At 45.7% G+C, this 16,117-nt stretch overlaps 1 protein-coding gene across 3 annotated transcripts in view; it reads right to left on the bottom strand.

Annotated features, from left to right (window-relative positions):
• Positions 1–16,117, bottom strand: part of Slc41a2 (solute carrier family 41 member 2) — a 124,044-nt gene that overhangs the window by 84,954 nt on the left and 22,973 nt on the right. For all 3 annotated transcript variants that reach the window (XM_052752987.1, XM_052752986.1, XM_052752988.1), the window contains exons 2-3: positions 12,345–13,059; positions 8,392–8,499 (exon numbers count right to left, since the gene is read on the bottom strand). In XM_052752987.1, coding sequence (XP_052608947.1) covers positions 8,392–8,499; positions 12,345–12,896 — 660 coding nt within the window. In that variant the 5' untranslated portion in view covers positions 12,897–13,059. The remainder of the gene's footprint in view (positions 1–8,391; positions 8,500–12,344; positions 13,060–16,117) is intronic.

The following is a 16,117-nucleotide window of genomic DNA, read 5'->3' as shown; positions in this document are numbered from 1 at the left end:
AGACTCAGCCTCACATGTGTGAGGTCAGCCTCTCTAGGTGACGACGATGATCACAGCTCAGTGCCACTAGCTAGGACTTTCCCATCTACTAACTAGTTGTTTTATCCTTTTCAGGTAACGAGGATGCAGAGTGACTACTCGCCAATCTTCTGACATTCTCTGGCAATTAGCTCTAGGTCTCACCAACTTCACCACATCCACTGGTGCCACCCTAATCCAAATCCACACCACTTTCAGCCTACAGTATAGCAACAGACTGGGCACTTTGCCCGTGTTTCAACCCAACAATCAAAACAATCTGTTAAGACTGCCTATTAGGTCACATCACTCCTCTGCTCAAAACCTTCCCATGGGCCCCAACTCACAAAGCAGCCAAGTCCTTACAACAGGCCACCAGACCTTGGTCAGCTGGCCCCTGGCTAGCTCGCCAACCTCGTGTTCTAAGATCTCCCCTCTCTCACCCGGCCCCAACCCCAGGGGCTCCCAGTGCTGTTTAACACAAGGCCTCTTAAACCGCAGTGTACTTTGTACCAACCTCTGGAGAACGTATTTAACTTTTTCAGATGTATTTTACGTTGTGCGTGTTTTGCTGCATGTAAGTATGTGCAGCACGGGAACGCAGGGCTCAAAGGTCAGAGGAGGGTGCCCAAGCCCCCGGAAACTGGAGCTCCAAACACCAGTTTGGAAACTGGTTTACAAACAACCTGGAGTTGTAAACCACCATGTGAGTGCTGGGAACCTGCCTCAGGTCCTCTGCAAGAGCAGCCAGTGCTTGCAATCGCTGAGCCATCTCTCCAGCCCCTAGAAAGTCAATTTTAAGACAGGTTACTAGCTGTTCATTGGCTCAGTAGCTTTGGAATGGTTCCAAAATTTACACTTTTAACAGGCTGCTGGTGCTGACATTAAAATACAATACTTCAACAAATACCCACTTTAGCCAGGATATGGTGGTGGTACACACCTTTAATCCTAGCACTAAGGAGGCAGAGGCAGAAAGATCACTGAGTTCAAGAATTGTCTGGTTTACAGAGAGAATTGCAGGACAGTCAGGCCTACACAGAGAAACTCTGCTTCAAAAATAAAATGGGCTGAGAGATGATGGTTCAGCAGTTAAGAGCACATTACAGAGGACCAGAGTTCAGTTCCCAGCACCCACATCAGGCAAATGAGACACACTCTTCTGGCTTCCAAGGGCACCTGCATACACATGGCATGCCTCCACAGACTCTCACACACAGCAAGACTATCCACCCAGCATATCGACAACAACTTAGCCTCTGTCCCTTTGCATAGTCTGGAATATTCCTATCTCAGCCCCAGACCCCCACTTTCTTATTTCATTTACATTATGACTGAAATATCTGTAGTGGCACAATTCATTCTCTGCTTCATCACTTTCTTCCTCCCTTGACCCCTCTCTCCAGGGTCCCACTATGTAGGAATTCACTATATAGACCAGAATGATCTTGAATTTACAGGATCTAACTGCCTCTGCCTCTGGTAGGATTAAAGGCATGTGCCTCCAAGCCCGACCTATTGACATAATTCTTAACCTAAGAGCATCGTAACTCTAGCCCTACCTCCGTAAAGACAGGCTCTGGTTGATCCCTCAACTAGGGACCTCAGTGACAGGATTCCTCCTAGTCCTGGGCTTCCACACCATTTTGAAACTCTCCTCTCTAAAACAGGAATAGAAGGGCTGGAGAGACGGCTCAGAGGTTAAGAGCACTGGCTGTTTTTCCAGAGGTCCTGAGTTCAGTTCCCGGTAACCACATGGTGGCTCACAACCATCTGTAATGAGATCTGGTGCCCTCTTCTGGCAGGCAGGGGTACATGCAGATAGAACACTATACATAATAAATAAATATATCTTTTTAAAAAAAACTCATAAAATAGGAACAGAAAACCTGGTATATCCAGACTCATGAGGAAAATATTTAGTACAAAATAGAGACACCACAGTAAAACTTTAAAAATGATGAAGACAGCCGGGCGGTGGTGGCTCTCGCCTTTAATCCCAGCACTCGGGAGGCAGAGCCAGGCGGATCTCTGTGAGTTCGAGGCCAGCCTGGACTACCAAGTGAGTCCCAGGAAAGGCGCAAAGCTACACAGAGAAACCCTGTCTCGAAAAACCAAAAAAAAAAAAAAAAAAAAAAAAAAAAAAAAAAAAAAAAAAAAAATGATGAAGACCGCCGGGCGGTGGTGGCGCACGCCTTTAATCCCAGCACCCAGGAGGCAGAGCCAGGCGGATCTCTGTGAGTTCAAGGCCAGCCTGGTCTCCAAAGCGAGTTCCAGGAAAGGCGCAAAGCTACACAGAGAAACCCTGTCTCGAAAAAAAACCAAAAAAAAAAAAAATGATGAAGACCAAGCTGGGTGAGCTTTCTCACACCTGCAATCCCGGCATGCAGGAGGCAGAGGCAGAAGACCACAGGTGCCAGGCCAGCCTGCTGTACATGCTGAGTTCCAAGTTAGCCAAGGCTGTATCGTGAGACCCTGACTGTCCTAGTTAGGGTTACTATTGCTGTGATGAAACACCATGACCAAAGCAAGTTGGAGAAGAAAGGGTTTATTTGGCTTACACTTCCACAGCACTGTTCTTCATTGAAGGAGGTCAGGACAGGACCTCAAGCAGGGCAGGAGCCTGGAGGCAGGAGCTGATGCAGAGGCCATGGAGGGGTGCTGCTTACTGGTTTGCTCTCCATGGCTTGCTCAGCCTGCTTTCACATAGAACCCAAGACCACCAGCCCAGGGGTGGTAACACCCTCAACGGGCTGGTCTCTGGCCCACTGATCAATAATTATTGAAAAATGTCCTATAGCTGGATCTTATGGAGGCATTCTCTCAATTGAGGTTCCCTCCTTTCAGAGAACTCTAGCTTATGTCAAGTTGACATAAAACTAGCCCACACTGTTCTGACACCCATCCTCTCCAAAAAAAAAAAAAAAAATAGATTCACCTCTATGAGACTTAACATTAACATGTGGATTAAAGATGGAAAATCTTATTTGAAATATATTCTTCTTTAACTGGATTCCCTATAGCATACCTATTTTGAAACAGAATGGCAGAGCTTATCTATTGTGAGTCCAAACAAATGCTGGACAGGGCTCAAGAACAACAAATGCTCCTAGAACAATTTTCTTTGAGGTAACTGAACCAAAACTTCACTATTCCTGGCGAAGTGGTCAAGCTGCTTAAATGCTTGTATGCTTAACTGCATTTACCAGAACAAAGTCCGCTTTGCACCATGTGCAGCAGAAGCCACCTTCTAGCTCCCTTCCAGTAACATTCATCCTCCTCAAACGCTTACACTCGGGTTGTTCAAGACCTCTCCTCAGTTACTCCTGGAAGACACCTCCTGGATTCGGGTCTCGGCAATCCTCATGTTCTTCCTCAAAACCACAGTAAAAACCATACATGCTTTTTGTTTTTCCTCTTAAAGGCAAAGGCTGGGGTATAACCAACACACATTCCATCTGGATGCCAAATGACCAAGGGGTAAAACCCAAATTCAGCATGTCAGTCAATGTCACTATTAAATAATAAGGTGCTGGAGTAATGAATAAGCATGAAATTTAAATTGTAAGCATTTATCAAAATTTCATTATTAGACTGGTTTAAGAAATCGTGTGTGCGTGTGTGTGTGTGGTGTGTGTGCATGTGTGTGTGGTGTATGCATGGATTTTTGTGTGTGCAGGTGCACATGCCCATTTGCATGCACGCACAGGCCAGGGCACAACAACTTCAGATGTCATTCCCCAGGTGTCATCGCAGTTGACCAAACATGCCCCGCTGACGGGCCAGCAAGTCTCGGGGGTTCCCCTGTCTCTGTCTCCCCAGTCCTGGGGTTACAACCGTGCACCGCCACATCTGGCTTTTAAAAACCAGGTTCTGGACCCCACACAGAGCCATACACTTGCAAGGCAGGTATTCTGCTCACTGGGCTACCTTTCCAGCCCTGGAACTTATTTTTTAATTTTTTTTTATTTTATTTGTTTTGCCTGCATGTAAGTCTGTGTGAGGGTATCAGATCTTGGAGTTACAGATAGTTGTTAACTGCCATGTGGGTGCTGGGAATTGAACCCGGGTCCTCTGGAAGAGCAGTCAGTGCTCTTAACCACTGGGCCATCTCTCTCCAGCCCCTTATTTTTTAATTTTAAGAGGTGTAAATACATTTATTGTATCACATCATCACTTGAGAAAAATGTATCCTTAAACCTTCGGTTTGAAATACAACACAGGAACAGAAGGGGAGGGAAAGAATGAATTTCCACCCACGCGTCAGCACCAGGCCAGTTTCGGAGTCTTTTCAAAAGTGGGTAAGAGACTTTAATTGTCATACGCCATGGAAGAAACACTCACCCTCTTCCAAGCACCTTTGATTACTCCAGAAGTTTCCAGAAAAATAACCACTTTCTCTGTGGGCAGTGACTGGCTACTAGCAAGTGCTATCATACTCGCACTGTCTTACAGAGTAGAATATTAAGGATCATCCTTTTAAATGTACAGCTTCTCTTCCACATTGGTTTTCTACTGCCATCGTGGTGAGGGGAGTGGAGGGATTGCCTGGTTTTCCTTCCTTTCTTCCCTTTTTTTGAGTCAGGGTCTCACGATGTAGTTCTGGCTGTCCTGGGACATCTACGTAGACCAGGCTAGCTTTGAACTCATAAAATCCACCTGCCTCTGTCTCCTGAGGGCTGGTATTAAAGGCATAAGCCACCACGCCTGGTTGGTTGCTTGGTTTTACATCATGAGACAGGATCTGATGATGTAATCCAGCTGGACTGACTTCTCACATAGCCCTGGCTACCTTCAGATACATACATGTTCTTCCTGCTTCAGCTTCCTAAGTCTTACAGGCACCCACCACCAAGCCTAGCTCCACCTCCTAAGTCTCACAGGAACCCACCACCAAGCCTAGCTCCACCTCCTAAGTCTCACAGGAACCCACCACCAAGCCTAGCTCCACCTCCTAAGTCTCACAGGCACCCACCACCAAGCCTAGCTCCACCTCCTTGGGTTTGGCTGTTGTTGTTTCTTCCTTTCGTTTTGCTTTTAGATTTATTTATTTTATGTGTAAAAGTGTTTTGCCTGTGTGGTAGTTTGAATAAGAATGGCCCCATAGGCCAGGTGGTGGCGGCGGCGGCGGCGGCGGCGGCGGCGTACACCTTTAGTCCCAGCACTCAGGAGGCAGAACCAGGCGGATCTCTGTGAGTTCAAGGCCAGCCTGGTCTATAGAGCGAGATCCAGGACAGGCACCAAAACTACACAGAGAAACCCTGTCTCAAAAAACCAAAACCAAAACAAAACAAAAGAATGGCCCCATAGACTCATATATTCGAATGCTTAGTCACCAGGGAGTGGCACTATTTGAAAGGAGTAAAGGCTTAGGAGGTGTGGCCTCATTAGAGGAAGTGTATCACTGGGGGTGGGCTCTGGGGTTTCAAAAGCCCATGATAAGCTCAGTATCTATCTACGGATCAGGCCGTAGCTCTCAGCTAGCGCTCCAGCACCTGTCTGCATGCCACCAAACTCCCCTTTATGCTGGTAATGGACTGAACCTGTGAAACTATAAGCAAGCCCTCAGTTAAATGCTTTCTCTTATAATAGTTGTCTTGGTCATGGTGTGTCTTCACAGCAACAGAACACTGACTAAGGCAGCCTGTGCATACACATATGTACCACATGCATGCTCTCAGAGGTCAGAGAGGGTGCCAGATCCCCTGGAACTGGAGTTAGATGATTATAAACCACCATGTTGGTGCTGGGAATCAAAAGCAGGTCCTCTGTAAAAGCAACAAGTACTCTTAACTCCTGAGCCATCTGTCTAGCCTTGGTAGTATTTTGTTCTGTGAGAAGGTCTTTCTGTGTAGCCCTCACAGGCCTTAAACTCAGGACAATCCCCCCAGGCCTTAGCTTTCTGAATGCTATGATTTCAGGGTTTTCCAAGTGTGAATAGAAACCCGAAGGTGGGAGTGGAAGAGACACAAACCTTGGACCAGGGTCTGTCTGGTTCTCTCTACAATATCATGTTCCAGAACAGAACCCAGGAAAATCATGAATTCTAAATGTTAGGTTGGACTTTCAGATCTTAAGAGAAAATTTATTCCCAGGTGGTTCTGGCGCATGCCCTTGTTCCCAGCAATTCGGAGGCAGAAGCAGGTGAATCTCTGAGTTCTAGGCCAGCCTGGTCTACATAGTGAGTTTCAGGACAGCCAGGGCTATATAGAGAAACCCTGTCTTGAAAAAACAAAAACAAAAACAAAAAAAGAGTAAAATTTTTAAAGTTTTCAAGTGTATTTAATCTTAAACTATGTAAATATATGCCATATGAAACTCCATTGTATTCTTGCCTCAAGCTCAACTGTTAAAGAAACCATATCTAAGCTGGGCATGATTGAGCACATCTGTAATCCCAGCACTCAGGAGGCAGAGATAGATAGACCTCTGTGAGTTTGAGGGCATCCTGGTCTACACAGTGAGTTCCAGGATAGCCAGGGCTATGTAGAGACCCTGTCTGAAAAACAAATCAAAGCAACAAAGAAGACTATGGAGAATGCTTATGAAGAGTTGACACTGGGGCTGGAGAGACGCCTCAGCAGTTAAGAGCACTTGTTGCTCCTGCAGAGAAAGCAGGTTCAATCCCAGCTCCTATGAAGCTGCTCACAACCATCTGTAACTGCAGTTCCAAGGAAGCTGATGCCCTCTTCTGGCCTCTGGGGGCACTGCATACACATGTTGCACATGTATACATTCAAGCAAAATATTTACACATACAATTTTTTAATAACAAAACCCATTGACATTATTACACTAATTAAATGAGGTTTGCAGCATGGTCTTCTCCACTCAGATCCTGATATGACTGATTCACATCATCCTCTCAGAAGGATGAGCTCTGTATATAGATTAGTGATCTCCATAGACGTGACCTGCAGCTGCCCTCCTGAATTACCCTTCACCACACGACCTGCCTTTATTTTCTTCACTCCTCTATTGATGTCTGAAATGATCTGCTACAGGGATCTTTGGAATAAGCACCTCAGCACCAATGAGAGTGAAAGAGAGGAGATGTCGTCACCAGTGGACCGAAGCCAGGGCAGTTCCTAAAGGCTTCAATCCCAGGTACGGTTTGTAGTCTCATTTTATACACTAAAACCACGAGGTGGGGCAGGCAAGCAAGATTTTACAGAAGCAGATATGGCGGTCAGCAGGTTGTTAAGGGCAACGACCCATTGTTTCAGGTATTTTTCCAGATTATTCTGTTTCAGGTAGCAAGTGAAGTCATGCTTGGCAAATAGGCAGTATAAGCTGTGCTTTAAGTAAATCACTAGATAAATCAGTATCTAACAAGTGGTCTGTTCTACTTTCTTTTTTACTTCAGATTTATGTCAATTTTATGCCTGCACCGTCATTCACGTATATTAATTGTCATGCCAGGTGTGGTGGTAAATACCTTCAATCCCAGCACTTGGGAAGCAGAAACAGGAAGGTCTCTTGAGTTTAAGACCAGTTTGGAATACATAATAATGAGTTCCAGGCCAGCCAGAGCTATAGAATGATACACTAGCTCAAAAAGAAAGAGGGGGGGGAGGAGAGAAAAGGAAAGAAAAAGAAAAAAGAAAGAATATTCAGCATCACTTATTTACTTGTGAGTGTTTGTCTCATGTATGCATACCACATGCTTGGTGCCTGAAGCCCAGAAGAGGGCATCGGATCTCCTGGAACTGGAGTTATGGATAGCTGTGTCCTGCCCTGTGGTGAGAACTGAAATCTAGTCCCACACAAGTAAGTGCTCTTACCCTGAGCCATTTCTCCAGCTCCCATCATATCTTTCCACAATGACAGACCATTAGAAAGTGTTTACATATCCAATAACGGATGATAAATTAATGTCAGGGTTATAGAATATGAAAGGACATAGCCATGTACACATTGGCACATGCCTTTAATGCCAGCACTTAGGAGGCAGAGGCAGGAGGATCTCTGTGAGTTCAGGGCCAGTCTGGTCTATATAGTAAATTTGAGACCCTATCTGAAAAAAAAAGCACTATATATTCAATCTGTCAGATTATAAAAGAGAATACATAGGATTCCAGCTCTGTTTTCAACTCTCTCATATACACTCTCAGAATTTGCCCACCCCATGCATTGCACACTAATCAAAGCCGCCAGCGTGGCCTGGCATCAAAGGAGGCAGACATATTGCTGCTTCTGGTGATAAGGGAAAGCAGGCCTATATTCTCAGAGGAGAGGACCCCAAGAATTTTCAGGGCACAACTCTGAGGTGCAGAGACTTACCAGATAGAGAAAACAACCCGCTTATCACACAGGCTCTTCTAAGGAGAGAGGAGTAAGTAATACACATGCTAGGAAGTAGGGAAAACTTACCGCAGTGGATAACCGAGAAGCCAGTGTCATTTCCAAGTTCCCTTTGAGACCAAGAAGTGCAGGGACTAAGATGAAGACTTCAGTCACGTTCTTGAACACCTCCCAGTGCTGTGGAACAAAGAAAACAATCGCTCTTCAAAACGAGGGCTTTCTAAAGACCCCAGGGTTTATTTCCAACTTTGCATCTCATTTCTTGTTTTTGCTATCACTGCTGTGGAGACAGGGTCTCACCACGTGGCCCTGGTTGGCCTGAAACTCAGAGACCTGCCTGCCTCTGCCTCCTGAGTGCTGGGATTGAGGTGTGCACCACCTCACCTGGCTTTGCCTCCATGTTTTAAAGGGCAGCACTGGTTATCTAAATCACAAACATGTACCCTCCTGGGGTCAGGATCGGAGTGACTTGAGAAGATTCGGTTGGTGTTGGCTCAACATCTGCCATCACTCCATCCCATTCTACAGCTAACACTAATGACTACCACTAACCCTGAGGCTCCTAAGAGTTACTGTGTCATACTTTTTTCTTTTATTGGCGGTACTCAAGATGGAGGAGCCCACAGCCTATCACATACTAGGCAAGCACTCTACCACCAAGCCATACCAGCCCTTGAGTTTTTAAGACCGCTCAGGCTGGCCATTAACTCACTACTGTAGCCCAGCCTTAAACTTGTGATCCTCATGCCTCTGCATTCCAAATGCTAGATGCCAGACACGTACCACCGTTCCCAGTTACTTTATCATTTCATGGTGACAGAGCCCATGTAGCTAACGGTTAAGAGCTCAGGCTATGGGACTGGGTCATCTGGAATTGAGTCTGGGTTCCAGCACTACTTCGAACAATGCCGCAAGAAAATTACACTGTTGTTACTAAGTTTAGAGATGAGGAGATGAAAATTCCAAGAGGTATGGTGACATCCCAAGGTCAAAAAAAAAAAAAAAAGAAAAAGAAAAAGAAAAAAGAAAGGAAAGAAGGAAGGAAGGAAGGACAAAGAAAAAAGAAAAAGACAGAAAACACTGAAAGTTAACATCTGAAGCAACTCGTAGTCCTAGGTTCTGGTCCTCATTTTACGGTAAGAAGCTAAGGGAAGCGTAACACAGGATCATAAAACCACCACTAAACTGGAAATGCATCTTTTAACACAAGGCGTCACTCTGTAGCTCCGGCTGTCCTCAACTCCCTATACAATGGAACAGGCTGCTCTCAAGCCCGTGATGCTCCTGACTCAGCTTCCCTGGGTGTGCCACCATGCCCGGTGAAACAAAACTCATGCCTCTGGGGATGGACCTGTCACAGCTGGCTGAGATCCTGGAGGAGTCGGATCTCAGAGATGTCACCGTCTCCATCTATGAAATGAACATAGCAATAAGTGGCCTCAGAAAAACACCATAAACATAGAATAATGATTTCCTAAGTATAGAATCTGTTTTGTGTGATGGGAAAACCCCACAAATGGACCGTACTATCAGGGCATAGTATCATGAATGTAATAAATCAATACAATTAATGTAATTAATGAATATCATAAATATAGTTATTGAATGAATAATGTGAGTGTAATCAATGAATACCACAAATGTAATATCATGAGTGTAATTAATGAATATCATGAGTGTAATTAAAAAAATAAAAAAAAGAAAGAAAAACACCATAAAGTTAACAGATACAAAATTGCTTCCTAAACTGAAAAGATCATATAACTGCTTAATAACACAGGGGGTATTTTACAAATGCAATTACAATGGGATTATCCAGCAGAGGACTTCATGAACTGGCATATCTACTCACAGCAGAAAGACCTTTGTCACTGGTAACATGTGAGAAAGGCAGAAGAAAATCCATCAGCTAAGCAGGGAAACAAGACCCTGCTGTTTGCCTGTAAAGTTGCTCTGGGGGTTGCTCCAAATAAAAGAAGACCTGGGACCTAAAGAGTCAGGCATCCCATCCATCTTCCTCAGACCCTGGTGGGAATCCGTCTGGGGTTCAAAGTTAGTACAGACATGTGAGAAGCACCGGCTGGGTGGGTCAAGGCACTTGTCGACAAGCCGACTAGCCAAGTTCTACCCCAGACCCCTCGGAGAAGGGGAGAGCCAACTCCTGTAAGTTGTCCTCTGACCTCCACATTAGCACCATATGCACACACACAGTAAGTACAAGTGTAAAAGTGTCTCAGTCACTGGGAGCAGGATTGAAGACCTGCCGGACAGATAAGGCCCTGGGCACTATCTCCAGCACCACACACAAATGGAGGAAGTGGAGGAGGAGGAGAGGGGGAGGAGGAGGAGGTGGAGGAGGAGGAGTAGGTGGAGAAGGAAGAGTAAGTGGAGGAGGTGGAGGTGGGGGAGGAGGTGGTGGAAGAGGTGGAGGAGGAGGAGGAAGTAGAGAAGGAAGAGTAAGTGGAGGAGGTAGAGGAGGAGGGGGAAGGGGAGGAGGAGGTGGAAGAGCAGTAGGTGGAGGTGGAGGAGGAGGTGGAGGAGGAGGAGGAGGTGGAGGAGGAGGTGGAGTAGGTGGAGGAGGAGGTGGAGGAGGAGGGGGAGGTGGAGGAGGAGGTGGAGGAGCAGTAGATGGAGATGGAGGAGGTGGAGGTAGAGGAGGTGGAGGAGGAGGAGGAGTTGGAGGAAGAGGAGGAGGAGGTGGAGGAGGAGAGAAATGAAGACAAAGAAGGGGAGCATTTTGGGTGTGGAGATGGGGAACAGAAGTTGGTCTTTATTTTAGCACTACATTGTTTGAACACACTTTAATGAGCATGTGGAAGTTTTTTATTTTAAAACAGAATATTTCAACATACTGCTTGCTTACTGGGCTTTTCTTTTTTTTTTTTTTTTTTTTTTGGTTTTTCGAGACAGGGTTTCTCTGTGTGCGCCTTTCCTGGGACTCACTTGGTAGCCCAGGCTGGCCTTGAACTCACAGAGATCCGCCTGGCTCTGCCTCCCGAGTGCTGGGATTAAAGGCGTGCGCCACCACCGCCCGGCTTTACTGGGCTTTTCTTTTACTCGGTTTATTTTGGGGTTTGTAATAAAGAGTTACTTTCTTTGGAATGTGGGTTCAATCCACAGCATGGGAAAAAAAGACAACGTTTTGTTTTCCTTTTTTAACTTCTAAAAGAGAAGTTAGCAGGGATAACAGAGTTCTCAGGTCACTCACTTCACAAAGGAACAAATTAAATCTAAAATAACGCTTGAATGCTGGGGATATCACTCAGGCTCCTACCACACGATGCTCCAGGCTCAGTACTGCAAAGATAAATGTTTGAGACATGTATCCTATGTCAAGCATTTGAATAAAAAAAAGTGAAGTCAAACCAGATGTGGGCACACACCTCTAAGCCTAGGTTGGGGGACCTAAGGCAGGAAAGACTGTAAGTTCAAGGCCAGTGAAAGCTAGACAGTGAGACCCATTGAAAGAGGGAGGTGATGAGGGAAGAGAGGAAAAGAGGAAGGAGGGGAGGGGAGGGGAGGGGAGGGAGGAAGGGGTTGGAATGAGTAAGCATAAGAACCTAGATTCAATCCTCAGAACCTATGTTTTAAAAAAGAAAGCCACTTGGGAGTGATTCACTGTAATCCCAGCACTTAGGAGGCAGAGGCAATTGGATCTCCGTGGGTTCAAGGCCAGCCTGGTCCATCCAGGATACGCAGGATGATGTAGAAATTCCTGTTTCAAATTATTTAATCAATCAATCAATTAATTAATTAATTTTTAAAAACCCAGAAAGCCAAGCATGGTGGCACAGACATAACCCCAATGCTGAGGAGGCCGAGATAGGCCCTTGGAGCTTCACGGGCTGCCAGCTGAGTCAGCGACTTCCGGGTACAAGTTAGAGGCCCTGCCTCACAAAACAGGGTCAAAAGCATGTAAGGAAGCGCGCGCGCACACACACACACACACACACACACACACACACACGCACACGCACACGCACACACACACACACACACTGAACCTAAAGATGAACACTCACCTGTACTACGTCCAAAACCATGCCAGCAGAAACTGTTCCAAACCCAGCCAGCAAGAACGGCACGAGAATCTGCAGAGCCATGATGCCGCTGGACTCCCTCGGCAGCTTCTGGTTTGTTTCCACAATAACATCATCGCCCTCACTGGACAGATCTTCATCCTGTAGCATGGCGGTGGTTTCCGAAGCCTCCCTCCCATCACAGTAGTTATAGCCGGCGTAGTCGTCATACTTGGGGCTGCAGCTGGCTGGAGCGTGCCCGCTGCCGCCGAGGAAGGCCTGCTCCGAGAACTCGTGGTAGTCCAGATGTGGCTCTGATCTCTTGCTGAAGTTCTGCGCTGCACCTGACAATCCTTCCTGCCAAATGCCATTTGCTTTTTTATGCCTGTCTTCCTGGTTCTTCTGGTAAATGACTGGCACCATGCTTAAAAGCAAGTTTAAAAACTTGTCCGACTGAATTGTGTTGAAATTTAAAGTCCAGTCTACAAAGCCTCCTCCAGTGTCTGGATTCCCACTTGTCTTGTGAGTGACAGATCTTCCTTTACTGTGAGTCATATTGTCATCCCAGAAAGCCCTGTATCCTTCAGACTCAAGCTTCGTGAAGCATAGCAGAACCAAAGCCACACCAGCACTTGCCAAAATTAAGCCATCAGCTTTGCTGTGTAGAAAATGTTCCCACTAGTAAAAAACATTCAGAAGTTCCAGAGAGGGATTCAATCTGCAAAGAAAAAAAAATGAAATTTAAAACTTTGATTAACTACACTTATATTGATTTTCATACAAGCACAGGAGTCACACTCTATTCCATGAGTTGGACGCAGATCTGTTTTGTGACATACAAGTGGTTTTTAATAAAAATACAGTGCAGAGCCAGGCAGCCATGGCACACGCCTTTAATCCCAGCACTCAGGAGGCAGAGCCAGGCGGATCTCTGTGAGTTCGAGGCCAGCCTGGCCTACAGGGTAAGATCCAGGACAGACACCAAAACTACACACAGAAACCCTATCTTAAGAAACAAACAAACAAACAAACAAAAATACAGTGCAAAAGCCAGGTGCGGTGGTGCACTCTTTAATCCTAGCACTCAGGAGGCAAAGGTTCAAGGCCAGCCTGAACTACACAGTGAGTTCCAAGCCAGCCAGGACTACACAGTGAGATCCTGCCTCAAAAACGAAACAAACAAAATGCAGAAACGTTTTGTAATTTCTCTTGGTTAAAAGTGTTTTTATTTTTGTATACTTCAAGTAACTGAAGCCCATATGAGGTCTTCGACTGCCGCTGAAGTTCTACAGTGGACACATTTAAGAATGCAGTAATGGCCGGGCGGTGGTGGCACATGCCTTTAATCCCAGCACTCGGGAGGCAGAGCCAGGAGGATCTCTGTGAGTTCGAGGCCAACCTGGACTACCAAGTGAGTTCCAGGAAAGGCGCAAAGCTACACAGAGAAACCCTGTCTCGAAAAACCAAAAAAAAAAAAAAAAAAAAAAGAATGCAGTAATGGCACCTGCTGGACCTGGGGTACACTCTGTGGTAGAAGAACTAAGAAGGCCAACGTAGAGGACTGCCCAAAGATAGAGACCAGCCTCGGCTACATAGTGAGACCATCCTTCTAACAAAACCAAAAAGAGGAGGAGGAGGAGGAGGAGGAGGAGGAGGAGGAGAAGGAGGAGGAGGAGGAAAGGTGGTGGCTCCAATCACCATGGAGAGGACTCAAAACTAAATGTTTCTGCGTTTCGGCACCAAAATAAATAAGTAAATAAATAGATATCTCAGCAACTTATACATGTCAACATAAAAGACACAATAAAGTATACACCATTGTACTAACTAATTGTAAATACTAACTAATAAGCCATATTCCTTTACTTAAAGGTTATTACACATTTCTCATTAAAATATGAAGAGACTAGCCAGGCGGTGGTGGCACATGCCTATAAATTCCAGCACTTGGGAGGCAGAGGCAGGCAGAATCTCTGTGAGTTCAAGGCCAGCCTGGTCTATAGAGTAAGTTCCAGGACATGTAGAAAAACCCTGTCTGGAAAAAATAAAAAAAAGAAGAGACAAAGCTGACATTTACTGTAAAAACATTTTATAGATATCCTGAATATAGTACAGGGCATTTATTCCACAAATGAAATTAGGTTAGCTGGGCAGTGGTGGCACACGCCTTTAATCTCAGCACCTGGGAGGCAGAGGCAGGCAGTTTTCTGTGAGTCCAAGGCCAGCCTCGGCTACAGAGTGAGTTCCAGGACAGGCTCCAAAGCTACACAGAGAAACCCTATCTTGCGGGTAATGCCTGGGGGCCACTCACCAACCTAAGACGGAGCGCCTGTGTGGCCTGGGCAGATGTCTCCATGATGGGTAAGGTGACCTGCTGATGTCCCAAGCAACCTAAGTCAGAAGCTCATTTTTTAGTAAAAGGGGGGACCTGTAGGGCCCTGGCTCCCATTTTGGGTAACTGTTGCCTTGCTTGTTGACCTTGACCTTGATATCCTCCCTATGCTAACTCCCTGCTGGATTCCACCCTCTTGAATGCTTAAGGGAAGTTCCTTGTCTAGGTATCCTGCATATTGGGCGTTAACAGCTTAGATGCAAGATTGCAAAACATCAGTAGGGAACTTCTGCCCTCCGGGGTTCTCCCATTGTGCTATAAGCCTGTATTTAAGACCTCCTTCCTCCTTCAATAAATGCCATTCGGCATTCAAAAAAAAAAAAAGAAACCCTATCTTGAAAAACCAAAAAAAAAAGAAGAAAAAAGAAATAGGTAGACTCATTATCTATCATTTTCACATACAAAAAAAAACCCATATTAAATTGACTTAAGAATATATTCTTTTGATTATTTGGAAAATAACTCAAAAGAATGATGATAAATACTCAGTTCTCCATTTTGTAGGCCAACCAAACAAAGCTGGTAACGCCCTTCCATGCTCCTCAAGTCTGCTGTGGGCTATAGTCCCCAAGTAGTCTCTGACTAGCTGGCTAGTGACTGGAGTCTCAAAAGACAAACAGATTGCTACTGTAGCTAGTCACCAACCGGCACGGAGCTTCAAGGCTATGGCCCCTGCCCAGGCAGTGCCTAACCACACAGTAACATCATGGCCGTGTCTGTCACAAAGGACGTAGAGGCCTCAGATGTTTCTCAGGAGCACCCAGGCTGTCGTACACTTCCACAGGACACATGGCCCACTGCCTACTACACTGCTCACATACCAAGTTAGACTGTACTGTTGACTTAACCACACTTTCATTCTTCAGTGTGTCCTCTCCTGGGGTGGGGTGACTGACCGACCACAGGACTGACAAAAGGAGAAAGGGATGGGGGTCTGTGAGACAAGCAGGTGCTCAGGACTGGCTTACCTGTTTCACTGTCCCCTCTACTTTAATTCTGGGGAAGCCTGGTTAACTCCTGATACAGAATATTCTTACTGCATTGGTTCTAAGACCCCAGGCCTCCTGACTCAGAATATCTATGTCTGTATGGGACCTGTATTCTTTTTAACTTTCCCAGAGGATTATGGTACTGTACTGATGTCCTATGGAGTTACACCAGGAATCTAGTAGCTATATTAAGTACTACAGTTGGACCATCATATACCAGGGTTGTTCCACATCTGCAAATCCAGTCAATCACAGATGGAAAACATTTCGGGGAAAGGATGTATCTAGAGGCTGGTGATATAGCTCACTGGTGCAGTTCTTGCCTAAACATATGTCCTAGGTTTAAGGCCCGGCACCACACAAACTGAACTTGGTGGTACATGATGCAATCCCAG

This window comes from Peromyscus californicus, unplaced genomic scaffold (genome assembly GCF_007827085.1).
Source record: "Peromyscus californicus insignis strain IS unplaced genomic scaffold, ASM782708v3 Scaffold_24__1_contigs__length_46423439, whole genome shotgun sequence".
Classification (NCBI taxonomy): Eukaryota; Metazoa; Chordata; class Mammalia; order Rodentia; family Cricetidae; genus Peromyscus; species Peromyscus californicus.
This window is presented reverse-complemented; position numbering and strand designations above follow the sequence as displayed.